Source organism: Sciurus vulgaris (genome assembly GCF_902686455.1).
Source record: "Sciurus vulgaris genome assembly, chromosome: 15".
In the NCBI taxonomy this organism is placed as follows: Eukaryota; Metazoa; Chordata; class Mammalia; order Rodentia; family Sciuridae; genus Sciurus; species Sciurus vulgaris.
The window spans coordinates 55183865-55209294 of record NC_136476.1 but is presented as its reverse complement, the minus strand read 5'-3'; the positions used below and the strand labels follow the sequence as shown (position 1 = coordinate 55209294).

Sequence of the window (25430 nt, the reverse complement as noted above, 5' to 3'; positions counted from 1 at the left end):
TGGGGCTGCAGCAGAGCAGGCAGTGAATATCTGTGCAATGGAATATTACTCAGCCTTAAAAAGACACGTGCTGCAACACAGAGGAACCTCAAAGAGATGGTGCCGAGCAGTCAGCCTGTCTTGGGACAAGTGCCGAAGATTTCACTTGAGGGCTGTTCCTGGAGTGGTCAGAGCCATGGAGACCTGGGGGTTGCCAGGGGCTGGGGAGAGCGGAGATGGGGCATTAGTGTTTATTTAATGGGTGCAGAGTTTCAGCTTGGGAAAATGAGAAAGTTCTAGAGACAGATGTTGGCATCAGCTGTAGGACAGTGTGGCTGTCCTTACTGCTACTGAGCTGCATACTTAATGATGGCTGAAATGGTCACTTGTCACACATATCTCACCAGTTAAGAAACTAAGGTAGGCAGTGGGCATGCTCTCCATCACATTGCCTTGGCCACCCTGGTCCTGCCACGGGGAAGGCCCTCCCTCTCCTGTTTCCACCTATCAGAGCCGTCGGTTCAAATGCCATCTCTCCTTTCTCCTGCCCGGCCCCCAGGTGTCATAGTGATTTAGGCGCGTGCTGTCCTCTGGAAATGGTGGGCTTTCCAGGAGCAGCCTCAGCAACTGAACTGTTCCCCAGCATGGGCCCTGCACGTAGTGGGTGTTCAAGATCAAGAAGCAAGTATTCTCTGTTTGACCAGGAAGCACCTGGTGTTAGTATCCCAGCATTCATCTTCCCAGCTGCTGCTGCCTCTCCTGGGATGAATAGCAGCTGAAATGCATGTCCCCTGTCTGGGCTCTCAACTAGATAGGCAGTCAGCCCCCAGCCCTCCCTGGACCAGGTCTTTACACCCTCTCCAGAAGAGCACAAGGTCGTTTCCTCATTCAGAAGTGAAACCAGGCATCTCTGGATCCTAGGCATGTTCAGCCTGGGTGGAAGGTGAGCAGGCTCTGGGGGACTAGAACTGCAAGGAAGGGTCTCACAGGCAGATGGTGGCTACAGGGCTGCTGCATCTCCATCCCAGCTGTGTGACCCTGGTCATCTCAGGGAAGTCATCTGCTTGTGGGTTCTTTTACCTGAATCTGTGAGCTAGGTGGGAACTTGAGGATCATTTAGCCCAATCTCCTCATTGGACAAGGTGACCTGAAAGTCCAGTGAGGACAGCAAACTGCTCCAGCTGGGAGGGTCCCCACTTGGCTGTCGAGGAAGAGGGCTAGGCAGTGTCAGAATACACCTGCAACACAGCGTCCGGGGCTGTCCTAAGGCCCACCCAAGAGCCCCTGCCCCTCCCATGGAGAGCAGAGACGCTGCCTGCCGTTCTTATAGGCTGCAGGAAACAGAAAGGGCTGTTCCTGTGCCGTCTTCACCTCCCTGGCCAGCAGCTCTGAACCCAGGGGTGTTCCCTGGCAGGGATCCCAGATTCCCCGCTGTCCACTCATGACATCTCTGCTTCCTTCCTTTCTGTCTGCAGAATTCCAGAGGCAGGAAAGTGTCCGGTCCCAGCACAAAGGCATCCAGTTATACGACACCCCTTATGAACCCGAAGGCCAAAGCGTGGACTCGGACTCGGAGAGCACGGTCAGCCCCCGACTGCGTGAGAGCAAGCTGCCCCAGGATGACGACAGGCCCGCCGACGAGTATGACCAGCCGTGGGAATGGAACCGGGTCACCATCCCAGCCCTGGCAGGTAGGCAGCGGGGCCCTGCTCAAGAAGTAGCTGCTGAGCCCTGAAGGTGAAGGGATGTGCAGGGTCCCAGCCTGCCACGGACAAATGTGAGCACTTTGTTTGACAATCCAGTTGAGCTGTCTTTTTTCCTAGTACCGAGTGTCCTTCAAAGATGATGTGGGTCCCATATAGAAATTCAGGGTTGGGAGCCCAGGACCTAGGTCCAGTCTCTCCATCTTTTTTTTTTTTTTTTTTTTTTTGGTGCTGGGGATCGAACCCAGGGCCTTGTGCTTACAAGGCAAGCACTCTATCGACTGAGCTAGCTCCCCAGCCCCCAGTCCCTCCGTCTTTAGAGGCAGTCCCGATGCTCCTGCAGCCTGATCCCGTCTTGGTACTGTCGGTAGCACCCAGCTCACTGAAGCCCAGTCTGCGAGACAGCTTCCACCAAGGCTGATGGAGCCCAGTTCTCCCATTCAGTCCCTCATGGCTGACACAGGCTACGTGGCTTACGGGGCTATTGCATCTCCATCCCAGCTGTGGCATGAGCCTGCTCAGAGCATGGGCAGTCACATCCTGCCCTTCTACCCTGGCCAAGAGCCCCTTGAGCAACTCAGGTGCCACCTCCAAGGCTGGTTTTCCAGAGTCTGGGTGTCCGTCCAGAGCTCCTCTCCCACACTCCTTGTGGATAGTGGTCTGGCCACAGGTCACAAGTCATAAATCCAGTGCTCACATCCTTTGATTCTGATTTCTGAGAATCTATGCCAAAGTTGATCTAAAATTCAGTAAAGGCATTGTTTAGAATCACGAAAAATTGGGAACAACCACCACGTCCAACATCAGGGATTGGCTAAATGGATTTTTGTGCATCTGTGTGATGGAATATTGTGTGACCACTAATAACTGATGTAAACCCGCCTAGGAAAATGCTCGTGTCTAATATTAAGAAGTGAAAGCCAGATGCCAAGACATTTGTTTGCATCTAAGAGTTCTGCATGTAGAGAGACACCGAGTGACTCATTTAATTCTTACCACATTGAAGGTCATAAAGGGAGAGTTTGGTTTAAAATCCACTTTGCTTTAAATCTCCTTTTTTGTACACACTAGATCCTACCTCCCTTTCTGTGCCCCTGACGTGAGCCCAGGGCCTGTTCCAAGCCCCTCAGTGGAGGTTCTAGCCGTTCCAGCCCATGCTACTCCCAGTTCCCAGAACATAGCACGTCCTGTGCACATCCCACTCTTCTGCCTGAAATGCCCTTCCTAGTCTTATCCTGTCTGGAAGACCCTCCTCTGAGGTCCAGCTCCAGTAGCACTGTCTCTGCCAGCCCTGTTGGCACCTAGCCGCAGACCCCATGTTGTCCTTGCAGCCTAGCTGGGGCCTGCAGAGTCTCCCGCGCCTGTCACTGTGCAGCATTTCTCACACCACCACAGGGTTACCTCTGTGGTGTTGGTCTCGCCTGCCTCTCCCATGTCCTTTCTGTATCCCTAGCACCTGGCCAAGAGCCAGAGACAAAAGTAGTCCTGTGGCTGACCAGCCTTTATACCCCACGTCTCTCCTGTGCCTTTTATAGCCCCTTCTCCCCTTGACTCATTGGAGGCTAAGAACTGTCCCCTGATGTGGCTGATAAGGGCCCGTGCTCCTGGGGGGGGGGCGGGGAGGAGTTCGGGTCATCCATGAGTTTGATCTTTGCAAACACCATTTTTTGATTAAGGGGCTGAAAGGGCTAAGGTGGCAACTCTCCTGGACACCGTGGCCCCCTGGCATGAGACAGCACCACAGGCAGGGGTGGGTCTGGGCCTGTCCTGGATGGACCATCTGCCGGTCACTCGAGTGCTGCCTTTGAGACTGTAGTCGAATCTGGCATGTTGTTGCTGGTCAAGAATGTGATCCCAGGAACATTGGCATCACCTGGGGACAGAGTCGAAGTGTGGCATCTGGGGTACCACCCATGTAGGTCATCAGCTCTGGGGCCAGAACCTGCCCACTCACATCCAGAGGTGCATTAGAACTTCTGTACATTTAGTTGTTCACAGAGGATCAGAAGGCTTCAGACAACTCTCTCAGAATCCATCAAGCATCCGTCCCGGCCTTGGTTTTATGTCACTGAGTCACTGCTTCAGGTGTCATTATCAGGCTGCTAATAGAAGACAGATGCAGAATCACATGCCCATCTGTCTCACCAAGTCTTTCCCCCATGTTTCTCTCCAGAGCAGTTGCCTGTTGTGCTTGTCCCAAGCAACATTGGCTCAGCTCTGATTCCTGGGGTGTAGGAGGAGGCTGCTGGTCACTCGAGGGTTGGAGGATGCTATGTGCACTAGCCTTTAGTCACTGTTTCCTGATCCTCAAGTGAAAGTGGGGTGAGAGGTAGAGGAGCCACCTCCCAGGTCCTGATGATGCAGTGAAGCAGTGTGGTTGGATTGCTGACGTGTCACCATGGCCCCATCTGTCCACCCAGAGCGGAGCTGCTCAGGAATGAAGGGCAGAGTTCCCACCTGAGTCAGTGCGACAGGTGTGCGCGTGTGAGCATGCATGCATGTGGGGGGCGGGCTGCAGCCTCGGGAAGGTCATTGTCCTCCGTGTGTGAGCACAGCTCTCAGAGTGTGTGTGGTCCCATCTTCATGGGAGTGAAAGTCTTCCCTTCTCAGAATCCTACAGCCCACGTTTCACAAAGGATTTGGGCATTGGTAGGTGAGAAGCACCACCAGCTCTCCGAAGAGCCCTGTGCGCCCCTCACCTGCTCTCCCTCAGATCGCTGATGGTGGCCTTGACCAGCCCCTGGTCATTCTGTCATGCGGGGTCAGACACATGGTTAGCTTCCCTGAGGGGCTCCAGGAATGGGCTCAGCCCTTCCTACCCGCTGAGACACCTGCCCTCCCCAGCCACCTGGACTCTGCTCTTGACCTGCTGTGAACACCCCCAACTCTGGCCGGGGCCTTAGAGAAACAAATTATGAGACTGGTGGGAAGGTCTACAAATGGCCTCTTGCCCTATCCCCCTGTCCCCCAGATGCAGCTCTGAGCTCACAGGAAGCGCCTTACCCAGCACAGGGAAAGGGACAGGAGCTTGTGGTGATGTCGCCCTGCTTGGGGGCTTGAACGTTGGTGTGGCGGGTCCGACTGGCCCTGTGCTTTGTGGCACACCTTGCAAGATGAACAAGGGAGCCTACCAGAGTGGAGAGGCAGACCTGGGCCGGCACAGATTTGGCAACTTCACATCTCTGAAGGGCCAGTGCGAGGCAGGGATTGAACCTGTCCTGGGGCCGCCACTCCCTTGTTGTTGAGAAGTGAAACTGGCAGTCACCAATGAAAGGGGTTGTGGCTTAAACGGTGGTGTCCCATCAAAGTTACAGGCATAATTGCTGGGATCCGCGGAGTGCCTTCTGTGGGCGTCATCTCATCTAGCCCTCACAACCACCCTCTGGCGGCTTGTCTCCTTTCACACACAGGAACTCTGATCCAAAACTAAGGCCCAAAGAGAAGCACTTGCCCTGGGGGCCCACAACTGGTCAGTGGCAGAGCCAGGGATTCAGTCTGCCTAACTCCAGAGTCCTGCTCTCACCTAGGTGACATCTCCCTGAAGCCATCATAGATGTGGCATAAAATACTTGGTGCCCATACCCTCCCACAACCACAGGGAATGTCCCCGTCTTCCTCTCCCTTGCACCAGCTTCTCCCACATCTCTGGTGGGACCAACAGTTATTGAAACAGCACCAGTAGAGGACCATTGGCAGACCAGGCTCTGGAGGTCCCTGCCTGCATAGGGGTGCCCAGCTCCGTCCCACAGATTGGCCCCCCGCTGCCTCTTCTTAGCACAGGGAGGGATCTGCATCACAGAGGCCCACTCCCCTTGTCCTTCTGGGGACACAGAGGCTGAGGGGAAGGGAGCTGCCGGAGACTGCTTGGCAGTGCTAGTCAGGCCATCCACGGAGGAGCCTTCCATTTTCTGCTAACCGAGCGAGTCCAGGTAACAGCTGCATCTGTTGTGATTTGCAGACGAGTCTGAGAAGTAAGTAATCAGAGCGCTTGATCCTGGAGCTAGACAGCAGGAGAGCATGTGAAGAGCACCCAGAGACCTTTTTGAGAAACAAAGTTATTTTCATTTGTGAATCACTATCTGAAGATTCGACTCCCTTGAAGTTACTTTCTCAGAGAGCATGCTGGGTTCAGCCAGCGACAGATCTGCCTCCCGGCAGAGATGGGAGGCCAGACACATGACTCAAACAAAAGGACTTTGCTCAGCGTGGTTGTGATGGGTGCTTATCTGTCCTCCTCATGGGCTCCTTGGCAGGTTTCTCTGCTCTAGAAAGTTGAGGACAGCGTGTCTCGCACGTCAAGGCCAAGAGGGGCGGAGGCAGGCAGGCCCAAGCTCACACGCCAGCTCCGCCACTCATCAGCTCCAGGGTCTCGGGCCGTGCAGTACGCCTGAGCCTTCCCGTCTGTAGCAAGGGGTCGTCATCACAGTCGTCACACTGGCTCCCTGGGGATCCCGGGGGAAAGATCTGGATGAAAAGACATTGCGATCCCTGAAGAAGCGCACATGTGAGAGTTGTTCCTGGTGTTCAGGGAAGGCTTGCTCCATCAAATACAATTTAACCAGATGTAAAAACAGTGCCACGTATAGAGACGCTTTGCACCCCAGAGGTCTCACCTGCGAAGCTCATTCCCCCTTACGCTCGGCCGCGGGAAGCAGGGACAGCCTCGATGAAAACACTTGTGCAGGGAATCCTGAATCTGGTCCAGCATCAGCTCTAACCATAGGTCACTGGTTTGTCCAGTCTTTGTTCAGTCCCTCCCAAGAATTGTGCCAGTGGTCCCCAAGTGTGACAGGGTCACACTGCCATTCTTCCCCTCGGTTCCAACCCCATTCCAGGTGTGGCACTCTTATGGGCTGGTTGGTTTGCCTAGCGCAGGGGTCTCAAACACATCACAATCACCTCAGGAAGCATTAAACAGGTTGCCCTCTGTCCCACCCCCAGAACCCCCGCGTCGGTAGGTCAGGGGTGAGGCATAAGAGTTCCCAGGTGATGCTCATGCCACTGATCTGGGGGACCCCACTCTGAGAATCTAGAGCTCACTGAGCACATAGTATGTATTAGGTGTAGGGCAGGGTGGAGATGCCACCTCTTGCCTCAAGTGGTATCAGTGTCACCTCCTCCAGGAAACCGCCTCTGACAGGCCCAACGCCTTCCCTGCCCTCCCTTCCAGAGGTCAGGTTGGGACCCTTCCTCTGTGTTGCAGATGCACACCTGTCACCGTGAGTGTATGGGGTACTGCTGCTTTGGTGCACACCAGCCTCCCTCTCGAGTTTGACCCCTCCCAGCCTCATCAAGTGAGGCCGAAAGGGCAGAGAAGGGGAAAGTAAGATCCCAGGTATGTCTGTTGCCCAAACGGTTGTGAGTCATCTCTGAACCAGCTCAGTTGGCTGATTTAAAATAATCCCATTACGGTAAGGGGGAAGAGAAGGGCGAACAGGAAGCTCACACTTACTGAACACCAAACACAAACCTGACATAGGTTAACCCTAGGAAGTCTTGCCATGTTGGTGTTTATTTCACTGTCATCACACAGAGGGCAATGTTGAGGCTCAGAGAGGGTGAGTGGCTTACCCACAGCACACAGCAGTGAACTTGGGTCAGTCTGACCACAGAGCACCTGCCCTCTCCACAGCTGTATAGATATGAGTGTGGGTTGTTGCTGAGGCAGAAGCACCTGCTTGCTCCAAATTTGACCACCTGGCTTATCCCTGTCCCCACAAGCATGAATGCTCTGAAGGTGGTAAGGCCGATGTTGTGTATAGGCACTGTTCCAGACTTGATGTTCCCACCAAGCCCTGTGACTCATCCTCTGGTGTTCAGAATAAGCAGGCCCAGCCTCTGCAGAGGGTTCCATGGGGAATCAGACCTGGCCACACTACCTGTCGCACAAGCCACATGCCTTCTCCTCCTCACAGCTGGCTCCCTCAGTTCCCAGGACACTTCCTGTCTTCTGCACAACTTCCCAGAATGCCTTGGGCCTGCGAGGAAATTAATAATTGTGTTTGTACCCGGAGCTTTTTGCTGTGTAATGAGTAACAGTCATAATTAATGTTTAACACGTGTGAACAGCAGGTCTGCCCAGAAAGGGGGGTTTCAATGAGAGAACTGGGATCACTCACTTCCTTTGGCTAATATGTTACTGAGGGACAGGTTTTTCCAGTTGGCTTTTCTATTTGACGGATGAATAAATTCATTTAGTAACTTAGAAAAGAAAACATCAAGTATTCAACAGCTTTGGTTCATCTGCTAATTATATTGATAGAAACGTTCCTTCCAGTGCCTTTTCCTCCTGTGCAGAAAAATTCCAAAGATTGGGTCGACTCTCTTTGCCCTTCTCTTTGGTGGGTCAGAGATCTTTTTGTGAATAGAGCCTCTTAAGCCCCGTAAGATCAAAGGCCCTGCTTGCCCTGTTCCCACCTGGGTCCCCATCCAGCTCTGAACCTGGCACATGATGAGCACTGAGATAGTTGCTAAATTATTGAATAATTGAGATCCCAGGAAAATCAACCCCAAGTTCTTTTCCAGTGCTGGACTCCACAGATGCTCCCCTGCCCCCCCATGCTGAGGATCAAACCCAAGGCCTTGTGCATGCTAGGCAAGTGCTCTACCACTGAGCTACACCCCCACTTCCCACCATCTTTTCCTATCACTCTTACCTGCCCGGTACCTGTCTTTGCTCTCCAGATGTGGCTGGGAGACCTGCGGGAGGGCCCTTCTGCATGGTTGTTGACTGCCTCAGTTGCTGCTTCTCGTCTGAACTCCCAGTATAAAGCTGAAACCTCCCTGCCCATGGGCGGCCTGGCTGCGTGTCTAGTAGGTAGGAGGCAACTCGGTGGGGGCCACGTGTGGCCCTCGCCATGTGGCCCTTCCTGCCTCTGCCTTCCCTCACTCCATCGCACACCTGGACGCAGCCCCAGGTGCCCTGGCAGTCAGACTCATCCTTACAGATGCCCGGACTGCTCTGGACAGCTCCTCAGGCTTGTGGATGGAGAAAAAAGTCACTCTCTCAGGCTCTGGAATTCTCAGTACGTTTCTGTGAGTGTCTGCGGGTGAGCGTGTCACAGACACGCTGCATCAGACATGAGCAGGTCCCAGGTGTGTCTGACAGGTGAGCCCAGCCCAGAACTCGGAAAGGAGCTTAGGTGCTGGGCCAGGAGTCTGGATTTCAGGCTTTCTGCTGCCCCCTGCCTCAGGTGGCCCTGCTTCCTCATCTGTGAAGTGGAGCCGGCATGAAGTTCTGAGACCTGGGGCACAGCAAGGGCTCCATAGGTGTTGACTGATGGTGTCACTGTCGTCACTTAACTGCTGAGGGTTTTGAGAATGTACAGCTCTGTAAGCAGGTATGTGCTGAACTTGCTAAGACCTCGGGATTCAGGAGACCCAGTTCAAGTCCAAGTTCAGGTCTGGCTGTTGTCAGTCCCTTTTGCAGCCCTCCATTTCTCATCTGTGAAATGAGTTATGGGGGTGAGGATGGCTGGCTCTGGCTGCTGTAGAGGCCCTTGGGCTTGGGTTATTTCGTCATTTTCATCCAACATTATCCTTCAGTCTCCCGTAGCCAGGCACCCACTGCCAGTGTCCATGTTTTTCTTTGGGGACGGGTCACAAATCAGAGGACAAAGTCACGTCCATTCTGCCTCGCCTGCCTCCCCCAGCCCTGGCTTGGGTGGCAGTGCCATCCCCTGGGACCTCGCGTATCTGCAGGGTGAGCACAGAAGCCTCTCCTTGGCCACCCTAGATGCACAGACCAAGCCTGCGTCCAGCCACCCGTCGTCTCTCAGCCTGCGGGGAGGGGTGAGCCAGGCCCACTTGGAACAGGAGGGGAGAAGGCATCTGCGGGGGCCTCAGTTTCTCCGGAGGGAATTCTCACCCATGTCCCAGTGGGCTGGCAAAGGTCAGATGATGCAGCACATGTGTTTGAAAAGTTGCAATAGCAGAGGATTGTCGTCACGGGCAGTTTCAGATCTACAAGTGTTTGCGTACTCTCACGAACATCTGTGACATTTTCATAGACTCCGGGGGTCAAGTAGTCCACCCCACCTCCCAGGCCTGTGCAGTCTCGCCTCCTGCAGTGCCCCATGGCTGCTGGCAGTGTGCAGGAATCTGCTCCAGGGACTGTGTGGAAGGGGTGCCTCGGGCACCTTCACTCGGCTTCTTTACCCGTGTTTGTTCAGAGTAATAAGATGTCCTTGAACAAACAGCAGGCCCAGAACGGTCTCCAGGCCCCTCCTGTCAGCCCCACATGGTTTATAAACACGGCCCCTACCCACTTCCGGCTCATCCATGGAAAGGCCAGAGGCGCCTCTTTGACAGTGTGGGGCTCCCTTTGTGCACCCAGTCTTGTTCTTAATCCTCCTAAGCCTCACTGCCTCCACTTAAAGGAGGCTCGGTCTTATGCTGGAGAACTTGGAGGGTCACTGGCTGCAGGTCAGCCAGAAGGAAGCAGCTGGATAGTCTGAACCTGGAGAGCAGCTGGCCTCACTGGGGCAATCACAGGTGATGGGCGGGCTCCTGGCTGGGGCTGGAGGCAGGGCCCGCTGCCTGCATGGTAGGCTGCCCCATTAGCCTGGGCTCCTTAGTGAGTGCACCAGGCCTCAGTTGTAAAAACATGGCTTGTAGCAATAACACCAACCTCAGAGGTTCACCAGGGAGATTAAAGGAAAATGTGCTCTTCAGCTCCTCCAGTGGTACCTGTCCATGCACAGGAAGCACCAAGTAAGGATTCAAACATTTTTTAAAACGATTTTGAAATAATTTGAGGAGGGTGTCTAGCTCCCGAGTTTCCTTTCTTGATTGATGAATGGAGGTGTCATGGTCCTGCTGAGACAGGTAGAGATTTATTCAATAGCTGTCAAACACCTGCTATCCATCAGGCACTGTTTTGGGCATTGGAGGCTCAGCAGTGAACAAGCTTCCAACTTGGTCAGGAATCCCAGCAATGTCAAGGGAATGGAAGATGGTTTCTGATACACAGCACTTTCTCCTAAAGAGTACATGAAAAGAACCATTGTGAGCAGGCACGTGACCGTGGGTCAGGGTCTGCCACTTACAAGGGGCCTGTCTGGACCGTGGGACATCATCAGATGCTAACCACACATGGTCCCTCACGGTGTGGATGTTGTCAGCTCTTTTTTGCAGACAAGGCAGCCAAGCCTCAGAGAGAAATGTGCCCAGACTCATGCAGTAAAAGAATAACAGAGGAGGATTGAGATCCAGGACTTCCCAATTCCACACCCTTTCTGTGATGCTACTGTGGTCCCTACACCTGGCCTTGTTTCAGGCCAAGGACCATTTATTGCCATCAGCCGAATGTCCGTGAGAGACTGAGGCACAAAGTCCCATCTCTGCCAAGTGTCCCATTCAGTTCTAAGAGCTATGGCTAGGACAGTGGTGTGGGGACTTCAGGGCTCAGAGGAGCAGAAAGGAATTCTACTTCCTTTGGAAAAATTCCAAAGGTCAGACATAGGCAGAGGAAAGGCCAAAAGGCAGATGATGGATTTGGGGGCCACCCATCCTTGGTGACTAAGAGCCTCAGGATGGAATGGAACCCAGAGGGGTTTTGTAGGGAAAATGCATGTGGAAGGTCAGAATGAAGCTGAGTCACCGAGCACCTTGACCTCCATAGTGAGGATTTTTGCCTTTGTCCCAGGACACTGGGAAGCCAATGAAGGTTTGTAGGTCCAGATTTCTAAGCCCTGTGCTTTAGAGATTTGTTGGCTTTTAGAGAGTCGCTGTCTCTGGTCTGTTCTGAACAATGAATGAGAAAGAGATGGACCCTAAAGAAACATCTTAGCAAGCATTTCCCAGGCACCCCCAGCATGCTAGACCCTGCAGTTTAGGGGCAAAGAACTAGAGAGGGCACAGAGAAAATCAGTACCAGGCTCCACTACACACAAGGCCCAGGCAGACTGGCAAGAGTGGTGTGGGTGCCCCTGGAGCTACAGAAGCAGTTCCAGGGGAAGCTTTATGGAGGGGTAGCACTTGCGCCTGAATGTGGAGGTCTCTAAACATCATGTAGATGGAGCAGGAGGCTGGCAGTGCCAGCCCTGGAGACCAGGGGAGGGGAGCCTAGCTCATGCTGTACCAGCCCTTGGTGCTATTATGGGGAAAGAAGACGCTCGTCCACCCTGCGGACCTCTAGTCCCAGGCTCAATCTCACTCTGCCGCTGGGCTTTGAGACCCTGTAGGAGTAGTTCCTCGCCCTTCCTCTGCACCCAGGTCCCTCACCCACTGCCCCCATGTTAGGGTTAATAGAAAGGTTAATGCTCAGGGTCTCAGACAATGTCTTCTGTCACTGGCAATGGCCAAACTTCAGGACTGACTGGCACAAGATCTATAATCCATGTCCAAAGGGGACTACCAGCTTTTAGCCCTCCAGAGGAAGGACCAGGAAAGCCTTCCAGAAGGTGGGGCACTTGAGCTGGGTCTTAAAAGATGAGCTCTGTCACCTGGCCGGGACCTTTTGGAAGTCATTTGGGGTAAGACACCTGGCTGGCTGGGCCCTGGAGGACATTAACCAGGCCACCTCTCCATTACCACCAGGTATCTGGTCCCCGTCATGAGAATCAAAGTCAAAGGGCCTCTCCCCGCACCTCGTCCTACCCAGCTCTGAGTCTGACCTCCCTCCTGTAGGATTCTAGTTTCCATTTTAATTGCCTAAAGGCAGAATTCATTAGGTTCTGTCATTCTAACAACTCACGGGTATCGTATATTTTTCCCTCTAAATGCAGGTATTCTTTTGAGGGATTGCATCTTTATCTTTTGCAGAAAAATCACTAAATTAAAAGAATTGCCATTTTAAATTGCAGATTAAAGAGAAACTTAATTAGAAGGGATGAAAGCAGTTGTGTTTGGAGCTTTTGTTCTTAAATTTTTTTTTCTTCGCCTGCCGAATCACTGCACTTGGAGTTTGTATATTTGTATTTTAGGTGAAATGATTTGCCTAATTAAGCCTGTCATTCATCACCACCTGTTCTCTCTAAAATATATGGCTATATTATTAAGCTTGCCAACGGATGCATAAATTAAGTCAATGGGGAATTACAGTGTTGACTAGGATGTTCTTCGGTTTTATCCAATTTATCTGGTAAGAAACCCGATATTTTTTTTCCCAATAAAGCGAAACAGCAGTTCATTAAGTGTCTTCACACAGCCTTCCCTGCTCATTGCTTACCTTGCAGGTACTGCAGTAGGCATGGCAGAGGGTGGGGCACAGGCAGTACAGCACCTACCTACAGGGACTTACAGGGAACTGAAAACTGGAGATTAGGGGGCCATGGGCAGAGGTCAAGATGAGTCTTGGGAGAGGATTTGGTCAGGGAGGACTTCCTGGAAGAGGTTCAAGCTCTTTAGAGCCCAGTGTGGTGGTCCCTACCTATAATCCCAGTGGCTCTGGAGGTTAAGGCAGGAGGGTCACGAGTTCAAAGCCAGCCTCAGCAACTCAGCAAGGCCCTATGCAACTCAATGAGATCCTGTCTCCAAATAAAATATTAAAAAGGACTGGGGTTGTGGCTCAGTGGTTAAGTGCCCCTGGGTTCAATCCCTGGTACCAAAAAAGAAAAAAAGACGACAACAAAGAAGGACCTTCTCTGGACCTGGCCCTCACCTGTCCATCAGATCTCGTGCCCACCCACCCACAGTCACCCACTGAGGGCTCTGCGGGGCAGGCGCTTAGGTCAGAGCCTGCTTCACCTTCTCCTCCTCCACCCAAGAACATGTACCCCATCTGACCACTTGCTGTGGGGGCTGGTGAGTTCGTTGGGATTCCAGGGGAGATCAGGCTTCTCGGAGGCCAGGGAGTGACAGGCACGCATGACTTGAGTCCCAAGGCCCCAGCCCTGACTGTAGCCCACCACCACCAGTAGAAGAGGCTCCTGCAGTGACCTCACCCTGGGAACAGCCAGGCTGCTCCTCCCGGTTCTCAAAGCCTGTGGCCATCCCTGGCTCTCTCTTGTCCATACTCCCCCCGCCCCCTTTTTTTTTTTTTTTTAAATCCTGGGGCACTTAACCACTAAGCCACATCCCCTGCCTTTTTTAAGAAATATTTTATTTAGAGACAGGGTTTTACTGAGTTGCTTAGGGCCTTGCCAAGTTGCTGAGGCTGCTTTGAACTTCCAATCCTCCTGCCTCAGCCTCCCCAGCCACTGGAATTACAAGGCATGAGCCCCCCATGCTTTGCTTTGAGTACAGCAAAAGTCCTGTAGCAAAAGTCCAGTGCTCCCCCTCTACCCATCTCTCTGTCTCTCTCTCTCTCTCTCAATTAGTAAACTTTTTTAAATGAGTAAACTTTATTTAGAGTACTTATAGGTTCATAGCAAAATTGAGTTAAAAAGTACAGGCCGCCCCACATCCCCCTGCCTCATCTCTTTTTTGGCACAGCAATCCTGTTAATAAGAGTCAGGTGAGGACCTTCTTCAGCACACCAAAACGGCACTCTCTGCCTCAGAACAAAGCCAGAGTCCCTCCCCAGACCACCAGGCCCACCAGGCACCCTGGACCGTTTTGCTGCTTGGACTCCCGAGGCTCAGCCACCTCCGGGCCCTGGAACTTGCTCTTGCCTGTGCTGGGATTGTCTTTCCCACAATGTCCTTCCTCCTCTTCAGGTATTTACTTAGACATCCCTTCTAAGGAGCCTTCTCTGCAATGCTGCATTTGTCTCTGTGACAGTTTCACCCCCTATCGATATATAGAAATTTGTTACCTGTCCTTCCTCACCAGGACCCTGAGCTGTCAGGCAGTGGTTTTCGTTTTGCTCTTTGCCGTTTCCCCAGCCCTGAACTCTGCCTGGCACCTGCGAATGGGTGTTTCAGAGTGAATGGGTGGAGGCACTGTGCAGGGCTCAGACCCCGCTTGCCAGATCCATTGCTGCCAGATCCTGCTGCTGGGCGGGCAGATAGGCATGTGCCCTTCCCGGTCACAAGAATGGCTGGGTCCAGTGTGTCTGGAACCTTCCATTGGTTGGAACCTCCATTCCCAGGTTTCTGTACTGGTTAATTAGAAAGAGGTGTCTTAAAGGGACAGAGATGCTGCAGGGCCCCGGACTGCTCTGTGGCTGAGATGTGGAACAAGCTCTTTCATATTCCTCGGTCCCAGTAGACAACATGCTGCGGTAGTTGGGGCTGGGGTCTCCCCACTGCTTCCTGTGAGCAGGAGGGTTGATTGCCCTTGTGGGGGTGGTTAGACATGGCTTGCCACCTCCGTCGCTGGTTAGAGGGGAGTTTTCAGCCTCAGGAGCCCCGTTCTGCAGGCCCAGTCCTGGTCTGCTCCATGCCCTGGACTAAGCCTTCCATGTCTTCTCTCATCTCTCTTCACCATAGCCCAGCGAAGTTCAAAATGGGCACTCAGAGAGGGTAAGTAACTTAGCCAGGCACACAACTTAGGAGAGGTTGGTTTGGTAACGAATGTGAAGCCCCCAGTGTTGTGTCTGCAGGGAGCAGACGTGATAATGATAAAAGCGTTGATTTTTAACATTGATGGAGCACAGGCTGCCTGCCAGGCACGCTGCTGGGTCCTCTCCGTGCCTCACCTGACCTAAGACCCATGGAGTGGGTGCTGTCATTAGCCCTGTTTTTGAGAGAAGGAAACGGAGGCCCAGAGAGAACTTGCAAGGTAGAGCAGCTGGTGTCTGGGAGCCCTTCTGGCAACTTGTTTCAGCTCATTTCATCTGTTCTTTTGGGGTCTTTGCAGAATCCTGCCCTCCAATATCCTGTGGGGGTGCACAGCACTCCCCAGGTCCAGGGCAGGAGGGAAGCACATGGGGCTGGTGGGGGGTGGGGTCTGTCCCCTGTGCAGCTCTGCACTGGCCATGCAGGGGAGTCTGAATGAGGAGGCGTAAACTCAGGATACAACCTGACCCCCAAGTAAAGAGGTCTGCAGGTTTGTCCTGAGGAAAGGGAGCAGGTGTGACCAGTGTGGTCCTAGGTGGGCCTGGAACAGGGAATGGGGGAGGGAGGAGGGAGATTTTTCACATACTATGAGAAACAGCTTTTCCCCTGAGAGGGGGCAGCCAAGGGAATTCCTGTAGGGATAAGGCTGAGCTGGGTGGACTCTGGAGACTCAGCCAGCCCCTCAGACTCTTAATCCAACTTTGATAGCTCCTGAATGTCCTGTCTTGGGAGGCCCATTTTCTGTTGTAACAAAATACTTTGGACTGGGTCATTTATGAAGGAAAGACTTACTTAGTTCATGGCTCTGAAGGCCAGGAAGTCCTAGGGTATGGTGCTGGAGAGGAGCACAAGTCACCTCAACTAATGGCAAAAAGCAGAAAGCCAAAAGAAGGCACCTGCAGAAGGGAACATGAGGGACCCACTTTACAGCAACCTGCTGGAATTGATACGCCCCTTCCTGGGAGCAGCATTATTCCCCTCGTGAGGCTCCACCCCCATGACTCAAGCCCCTCCCACTGGGCCCCACCTCCCAGCCCTGCTGTATTCGAGGAATTAAGGTTCTAACACATGAATTTGGGGAGGGAGGACACACACAAACTGTAGCAGAAGCCAAAATTTTGGGGGCTGTTTTTCATGGTCTAAAACTCCTCCTCCTGCAGATTGCAAAGTGCCAACCAGAGCCGGGGGCCGAGTTGGGGTAACTGTTTCTCTCTCCCTCTCACAGCCCAGTTCAACGGCAACGAGAAGCGGCAGTCATCCCCGTCACCTTCGCGGGACCGGCGGCGCCAGCTTCGTGCTCCTGGAGGGGGCTTCAAGCCCATCAAGCACGGGAGCCCCGAGTTCTGCGGGATCCTGGGAGAAAGAGTGGACCCTGCCGTCCCACTGGAGAAGCAAATGTAGGTTCTGCAGGGCGGAGCCCGGCCTCACCCCAGTGCCCTAGTCTCTGGCCCCTCCCTCGCTGCTCTGGCGTGGTGTCCTTGTGACAGCCTGAGAGCACACGAGACCAGGCCCTTTCTCCCCGCTGAGCGGCGGGGTTGTGGCTCACAGAGGTCCAGGCTGCAGCCTGTGTGTAGCAGCCCTGGGATTAGAACGTGAGCGACTACTAGCCCCAGGCCTGTCACCTGCTGTGGCTAATAGAGGCACTGCAGTCATCTGCAGGGTGCGCCTCTCACGTCTCCGTCCTCCTAGTTTCTAATTTCACCATGCAGCCCACAAGCACTTGGAAAGCTAAGCCTAAGCCATGCCTGTCCCCTCAGTGTCAGTAAGACCAGGCGATGCCCTTGGTCTACATCTGCTTGATATTCACTGGGTAAGCCCTCTACTCGCTTGGGTCTTCTTGGTTCTTGTCTCCAGAAATTTCCAGTCGGTGGCCACATTCCACCATGCTGCCTCTGGGTCTCATGTCCTCCTCACCACACTCAGCACTGTGCTGGCCCAGGCCATCTACTGCCTCTCCTATTTTATTTTTAATTGTTTTAAATTTTTGTTTGTTCTTTTTCTTTATACATGACAGTAGAATGTATTTTTTATTAATATTTTTTAAGTTGTAGATGAACACAATACCTTTATTTATTTTTATGTGATGCTGAGGATCAAACCCAGTGCCTCACGTGTTAGGCAAGCGCTCTACCACTGAGCCACAACCCCAGCCCCTAGCATGTATTTTGACATGTTATACATACATGGAGTATGACCTCCCATTGTCGTGGATGCCCATGACGTGGAGTTACACTGGTCGTGTGTCACATGTGAGCACAGGAGAGCTACATCTGATGGGTTCTACCGTCTTCCCCATTCCCATCCCTCTCCCTTCCCTTCATTCCCCTTTGTCTAATCCAATGAACTTCTATCCTTCTCTGTCCCCCGTACCCCCATTGTGTGTTAGCCTCCACGTATCAGAGAGAACATTTGGCCTTTGGTTCTTTGGGGACTGGCTTATTTCACTTAATATGATATTCTCCAGTTCCATCCATTTACTGGCAAATGCCATGATTTCGTTCTTCTTTGTGGCTGAGTAATTCTCCACTGTATATATATACTACATTTTCTTTATCCCTTCATCTGTTGAAGGGTACCTAGGTTGGTTCCATAGCTTAGCCATTGTGAATTGAGCTGCTGTAAACATTGATGTGACTTCATCACTGAAGTATGCTCATTTAAAGTCCCTTGGGTATATATTGCCTCTCCTCTGGACATGATGATCATCACCTTGCTCTGCCAGGTCTTCATCATGTGCAGGACCCTGTGCTGCTCTGAAACTGGCAGTGGCTCCCCATTACCTCCAGGATAAAGCCCCTTCTCCCTGGCCTGCTGTCTGCCATGTGCCCAGACTGCTTTTTCGGTTTCTCTCACTGTGCCACATACCTGTTCTCTAGCAAGTCTCTCCAGGAACTTGATAAAATAAGTATGGGACCTTGCACTGGCACCTTCCGGTATATCATCCCCTTGACGAGCAAATGAAAGGGGTTATAATCCACTGCATCAATGGGAGAGTCGGGGCCCAGAGCAGAGCAGAGCCTGGCTCGAAAGGCCAGGAGATGAGCTGACACCGGCAGCTTGAAACTTTTCCTGTGTGTTTCGTGTGCTCTCTCAGCCTTGGCCCAGGGAATTCTGGTCTTGCCCGACCAGGGGCGCGTACCTCTCAGGAAGCTCTCGCTTGGTGAGCAGGATGCAGGGTTTTCCGAATGATGTCACGTGCTGCCTTTTCCAACATGTGCTGTTGTCCCAGGAGGCTGCAGCCTCATTTGTGGCGGCCGTTCCTGTCTAGTGCAGTTCAGGGGAGGCTCCAGCCTGTGCTGTGGATCCGTTCTCAAAGCCTTGCAGATTGCACACCACGATTGGCTTATTTCTGATCAAACCATGTGCTTAATCAACAAACAAAGTATGATCCAGAGAGGCCTGGAAGCTATGCTGTGTGCGTCCTAACAGGCAGCAGCCAGGCCTGCAGGGTCCAGCCCACCCTCTTTATGCCCCAACAGCTTTCTTCCCAAGCTCAGGCTCCTTCCTTTCCCATTCCCACCCAACAAGGCTTCCACAAAGCCCAGAGTCCTGGCCGGCCCTCCTTCCCCGTCATTCCATCTCCCGCAGATTGTCCAGAAGCCCTGGGTCATCACCCGAGAGGCACGCTTAGGTAAACCCACTCGGTAGAGACGAGCAGGAGGAAGGTCACGCAGCACCCCACCCCGTCCTGCAGGCTGACGAGGCTTGAGTTGAGGTGGCTCCTCCAGGTCCAGACCCCTCCTGCACCCTAGCCCGCCACCTCCCCACCCTGCCTCGTGGTCAAGCCAGCATGTAAACATGTTCTAGTCCAGAACTTGGTCAAAGTAAGTAAAATCACCTTGACCCACTTCCTCTCTAGCCATTTCTGTGGGGAACTTGCAGGGATTTGTTCAGGTCACTGCTGCTTTCCCTGGCCCAGAACAGTGCCTGGCATATAACAGGTGCTCAGTGAATGACAGTTGACTGAATGAACAAAGTCCCCAAAGAAAGAACTGTTGGTACTTCTCCCCAGTCTGTGGCCTCCCCTCCTGTCTCGCCCACCAAGCTCCCCTTTCCTGCCCAAGGCCCCATACCATGTCCCCAGCCCTTCCTGGAAGTCAACAAGCCCACGGCTCCCTCCTCCCAGGACTCCTGCCTCTCCCGGGTTTTCTCCTGTCTCCCTGCTTGGTGGCTCCTCACCTTTTCTTGACCTGAAGGCTGGACTCTCCTGGGCTGTCTCCTGCTGCATTCCCTCCCAGGGAGTCTCTCCCAGCTGCCATGATGCGATGGTTCACAGGTGTGCCGTCCCACCTACTCCTCTCCCAGAACTCCCGTCTCCTGCCTCCAGCCACCTTTGTGGCCTTTCAGATGTGTGTAGAAGGGGGCTCCCACTCTGAAAGCTGCTTCCACGTCTCATCTGCCTAGTTACCGCTCAAGCCACAAACCTGGAGTCGTCCTGATTCTTCTTCTTGCCTTACAGCATCTGTCCCATTACCAATTTTGTCAAGTTCTTCCTCTGAAATACTGCCAGAATCCATCTGTTCCTCCAACCCTGTAGTCACCTCCCATCTGAAGCACTGCAGTCGCCTCCTGACTTGATGATGCCTGCTTCCCCTCTGGCCCCTCCTCATGGCAGCCTGGTGGATCTTTTCTAAGATCATCCAGAGCAAGTAACACCACTTTATATCACCTACTTCTTTTCAGTATGCTTAGGATAAATCAAAACACTTCTCTCTGCCCACAAACTCTCAGGTAACTTGGCCCTGCTTCCATTTTCATCCTGTACCTTCACTCAACAGTGCTTGGAACATTCTTGCCACCTTTCTGTTCTATGGACACCCCAAGCACATTCCTATCTCAGGACCTTTGCACTTACTGCTTCCTTTGCAGAGAAGATGTTTCTTTGGCTCTTCACAGGATTGACTCCTTGTGGTACAGGTTCATCGGCTGTCTGGGGCCGATGTCATCTCCTCTGGGGCCTTTCCTGACCATTCTTTCCAAATTAGGCACCTCCCCGCCCACCCGACACTGCCGTATCTGAACCTTGGTATTCCTACGTAGCACTTGTACTATCTAGAATGGTTTCCAGTATCTCTGTTGACACCCCTTCTGCATCAGCCCCATGAGATTGAGGACGTGTGAGTGGCGAGTAAACGTTGAATGAGCTGATAGGTATTGGATGGGGTGATTGGCAGTGATGGAACCTCCTTAAGGCTGTGGTCCTGAACCGACAGGCCTACTCCACAGAGTCCAGCATGTCCCTAAGGGGCCTCCTGCCCCCCTCGCCACTCCCACAGGACCACCCAACCCAGCTTCTCCTGGGCTATGGTCCACAGCCTCCTGCTGATAGGCGGTGGCCGGCTGTCTCCTGACCCAGTGCCCTTTGCCCTGTGCTCCTTTGATCCTCCACCCTGAAAGGAACTGGCAGCTTATCCTGTTTACCACCAGGCATACCCTCAGTAATGGTCCAGAGCCGCCCGCACCCCAGCCAGTCTCCCTTCCAGCCAGCAGGACTGCTCCTGAGCTCCAGGAGGGACAGGCCTCCGGCAGCCACTTCCCCAGAGGCCACTTCCAGACCTTTCCCTGAGGACGGCTCAGCTTCAAATGGCTGGAAGTTGTTTTCCTAATAAAACGTTTTGTCCGCTCCCTGGGGGTGTGTTGCCCAGGCAGTCACAGAGGACCGTCTCACCAAATCCGTCACCATGTCCCAGGCCAGCCCTGTTGCTCCCCGTTGCAGCGCACTATCCTGTCCAGCCTCGTTGAGCCATTACGCTCTGGAGGGGTTCTCACGGTGGCAGCCATGCAGCCCCAGCCTCGGTTCCTCTGCACAGCTGGAGAGAAGCAGCCTGGAGAGTGGCAGTCTGTGCTCCCTGCCCCCTGCCCTGGTGGGGTCTCCCCTGCAGACGTCCAGTTCCATAGCCATCTCTGGTGAGCAGGAGCTCAGTCCTGCTCTCACTGGACAGGGATTTTATTTTTTTTTTTTTTTTTTTTTTGGTGCTGGGGATCAAACCCAGGGCCTTGTGCTTGCAAAGCAAGCACTCTACCAAATGAGCTATCTCCCCAGCCCTTTAATTCTTTTTTAATTAAAAAAAATTTTTTTTTTGATACTGGGAATTGAACCCAGGGGCCTTAATCACTGAGCCACATCTCCAGCCCTTTTTAAAAAAGATTTTGTTTAGAGACAGGGTCGCACTGAGTTGCTTAGGGCCTTATTGAGTTGCTGAGGCTGGCTTTGAACTTGCGATCCTCCTGCCTCAGCCTCCCAAGGCACTGGGATTACAGGCGTGAGCCCCCACACCTGGCTTGGACAGGGATTCTCATGTCTACTCCCTGGTCCCTGTATGTAAAAACTGGGTGTTTATTTTTTGAGGTCATAACATCGTGGCTGCTGTTGCCAGCTGCTGAGTGCTGCCTTCTCCGTGGCAGGAGGTGCGCCGTGGCCAGCAGTGGACGGTGCTGTCTAGGCAGATGTCGGGGACGGCAGCGCTTGCCAGGAGGCAGCACCCCCACATAGGCTGAAAATGCGACCTGTGGGCAGTAGAAGCGGGGTATGCGGGTGATGCTCACAGTCACCATTGGCTAGAACTCACCCCAACCAGTCTCTGCACAAGTCCTTCCCGTGGGACATCCCATTCCATCCTCGTAACCCAAAGGGGGCTGGCCTGACCCTACTTGGTGGAGGTTGGACGCCCAGTCAGGCTCAGCAGCTGGCCTGCAGGCAGACCCCCTGCTGCTTCCAGCCACACTGCCCCTAACCCTTTCCAGAACACACATGCAGACTCCTGCTTCCCGCCCTTCCCTCTGCCAGGAAAGCTTTCCAGCCTCTGTCCTTCTGGTCTTCCTTTGTCTCCTGTAGGTCTCTCTACACTAAAATGCCGTTTTCTCCTTAAGCCTTTCCTGGCCACCTTGCCTCAAATAGCAGTCCCCCCGCCAGCCCCCAGCCGTGTGACCCAGCCTCCCTCATCTCCATAGCACTGTCATCTTGGGGCATCCTGTGTGACCGCGGAATGTCTGCCGTCCAACTCCCTGACCTGCGGCACAAGCTTAGCAAGGGAGGAGACTGGGTTTGGTTCACTTTTCTCCCCCCAGAATCTGGCATGTGTCAGACCCTCAGTAAATGGCTATAAAATGAGGGAGCCAACGCATGCCTGCCTTGTCACAGCTGGCCGCCCAGGACACGGAGCCTCCCTGGGAGGTCAGGGTCTGGGATCCCTGTCCACACTGGGTCTTTAACATGCTCTGTCCTCTCCCCAGATGGTATCACGGAGCCATCAGCAGAGGAGATGCTGAGAACCTTCTGCGACTCTGCAAGGAGTGCAGCTACCTTGTCCGGAACAGCCAGACCAGCAAGCACGACTTCTCCCTCTCCCTGAAGTGAGTACGGAGTGGCCGCTCTGTCTGCAGGAGGCCCCGTAGCCCCCAGGAACTTTGCCCACATGCATTAATTCAAGCCTTGGTTCTTCGATTTGATCGTGCTCTCCTGGGACGCAGAGGAGTTTCTGTGGTTGAATCGCCACCTTCTCAGGGAGGAAGGGTCTTCCTAGGCTTTATGTTTTTACTATCAAGGAATCGCTTCCACCTGTGCTGCAAGCCAGGGCCCTACCAAGATCTTAGCATACCACACCCCTGTCTTGGCCCTCACGTCAGTCCTTTGATGAGGAACATATTGTCCCCACTCTACAGATGAGGAAATGGAGGCTCACAGAGGGAATGTGGCTTAGCCCCAGTGGCGGTCCCAGACCCCAGGAGCAGATGATTCACTCTGCACAGCATCTTGTCGCTGCCGTGAGAACCCTTTCCTTAAGGCTTCAGGTTGTCATTTGGGCAGGTCTGATTTTTATGTGTCTCATGAAGGTTGGAAGGAACACCAGAAAGAGCCGGGGAGAATCGTGGCGTTGATGCCGCTGTGAACTGTCAGGTCTTTGTGAGTGAACGAGCATAGGTGTGTGGTGCTGGGGGTGGGACCCGGGGACACTCTACCCCAGCCCTTTCAATTTTACTTTTTGTTTGTTCTGTTTAGATACACATGGCAGTAGAGTGTCTTTTGACATATTGTATATTCTTGGGGTATGACTGAAGATCCCATTCTTGTGGTGGTACGTGATATGGAGTTTCGCTGGCGTGATGAGCACAGGAAAGTGATGTCCATTCATTCCACTGTCTTTCCCATTCCCATCCCCTCCCTTCCTTCAGTCCCCTTTGTCTAATCCAGTGAACTTCTGTTCTTTGCCACCTCCCCTAACCCTTTTTGTTTTGAGACAGGATCTTACTAAGTTACCCAGGCTGGCCTTGAACTTGCAATCCTCCTGCCTCAGCCCCCTGCATACCTGGGATTATAGGCTTGCACCACCCTGTCAGGTTTTTCCGATTCGTGTGTATTGCTGTTGGCTGTTGGGATGCACGGCTGCAGGAGTGAAAAGAAGGGTTTTGGTTAAATGACATTGCTAGGTGGGACCCAAAAGCTCTTTCTTTCTTGTTGTTGTTGTTGTTGTAGGTGGACATAATAACTTTATTTTTTTTATGTGGTGCTGAGGATCAAACCCAGTACTTCATACATGCCAGGCAAGCACTCAACCACTGAGCTACAACCTCAGCCCCCAAAAGAATTTCTAAAACCTACTTCATAGATAGGAAAAGGCCCCCCACCCCCTCCAAAAAGAGGGATTTGCCCAAGACTCAGAGAGTTAGTTACGTGCTTGGGGTTTGAGCCCAGGCCCTTCGGGCAGCACAGACACCCAGGTGTAGAGAAGCCCTCACGTGCTTCCTCTCCACCTGACTCATCCTCCCTAGAGGCCATGTAGAGAGCAGGCCTACCAGGGGGCTGCTGTCAGCAAAATACAGCAGCATAGACAGAGGTCTCAGTGTGGCCGAGGAAGGTGAGGCTGGCCCATCTGTGAAGACCAGCCCCCCAGCTGACCTGCGAAGGACAGTGACAAACTACAGAGCATTAGGAGGGCAGCAGGCAGAGGCTCTGGGATAAGGGAGGGTGTGCAGAGACAGGCAGGGACCAGCAGGGACCAGCAGGGCAGTGGGGGCAGCTGCAGGGTCCCCCCACGGGGCAGTTACGGGCAGACAGTTCAGCCCTGGGAGAGAACAGTTTTTCTAACAGAGCTGATCAAAAATCAGAGCTAGCCAAAGCTGCTTCAGCCTTGTCAGTGGGGGATACAGCTAGAAACTGGACCACCACCTGGCCAGGGAGGGCGTGGAAACCATTTCTAGCCAGCTGGGAGGACACTCAGGAGACGCGGAGGAGCATTGCTGTGTTCCAAGCTGCTGGCATCTGCACGCCTCATTGCCTGCCATCAGACCTGAGGGCCCAAAGAATCTGGTCAGTTACCGCAGTGGAGGGAGGAAAATTCAATGTGCTAAACCGCAACTGGACTGGCAGGCTGGGCTGGAGGCCACCAAAGCCAGAGAAGCCATAATTGGATTGAGGAAAGGGCAGCAGCAGGGAGCATGCACACGGCTGGGCATGCAGGCCGATGGAACCAGTCCTCCAGGACTCCCCGCTGCTCTAGTCAGCCCTGCCACCCCTCCCTCACTGCCTGGAGATAATCTTGCAACTCAGGTGAATGACATTCTTCTGGATTGCAAGAGGCAAGGGAAGCTGGGCACGGTGGTGCACACCTATAATATCAGTGACTGGGGAGGCTGAAACAGGAGGATCATCGCAAGTTAGAGGTCAGCCTCCCCAATGTACCCTGTGTCAATATAAAAAAATAAAAAGGGCTGGGGATGTATGTAGTTTGGTGGTTCAGTCCCCTGGGTTCTTTCTCCAGCAAGGGAAGCAGGTGGCATTACTTATATTGCAGCAACCTTTCCCACAGACCTGGGCAACATGCAGCTCTCTGGGGCACTGATCAGGCTGGGTTGTTGCTCTTCTCCCCGTTCTCTGGGGACAGCCCAGCAGGACCTCTGTGGAACACATAGAGGAGGGAGAGAGCGCCCCACACCAAGCCTGGCTGCTCCTTCAGAAAGACCAGAGCCTCTGCAGCTGCTCCAACGTCATGTCCGATGGTGACAGCAACACAGCCCTGCCTGCAAGGGATAGCCTCCGAGTGCCCAGGCATGCCCTGGCTTAGATGCTGACGTCACTGTGGCAGAAGGAGCACCACCACGTCCAGCCTGCGGAGTCTGTTTCTCAGTCCCTGTGCAATGTCCCCTAGTTATGCAGACAGGCCAGACCTCACCTCACAAACAGGTTTCAGAGGACCCAGAGCATAGTCTCCTTTTGTCCCTGGCATATGCCATTCCTTAGATAGTAGGGCCCTCTCAGGGGAGGGACAGCACCTGGGTCCTTGTCCCCACAGTGCAGGCGTATAGTCCGGAGGGCCTGTCCTGCAGTGGAGGCAGCAGGGGACCAGCCTCATGCCTGGCTTCCCCACTC

The 25430-nt window shown here is 53.4% G+C and overlaps 1 protein-coding gene across 1 annotated transcript in view; it reads left to right on the top strand.

The window, feature by feature from the left end:
* The window catches only part of SHB (SH2 domain containing adaptor protein B), a 127824-nt gene that overhangs the window by 79593 nt on the left and 22801 nt on the right, over positions 1 to 25430 (top strand). Inside the window, exons 3-5 of the mRNA XM_079113554.1 lie at positions 1455 to 1670; positions 16290 to 16461; positions 22298 to 22417. Coding sequence (XP_078969680.1) covers positions 1455 to 1670; positions 16290 to 16461; positions 22298 to 22417 — 508 coding nt within the window. The remainder of the gene's footprint in view (positions 1 to 1454; positions 1671 to 16289; positions 16462 to 22297; positions 22418 to 25430) is intronic.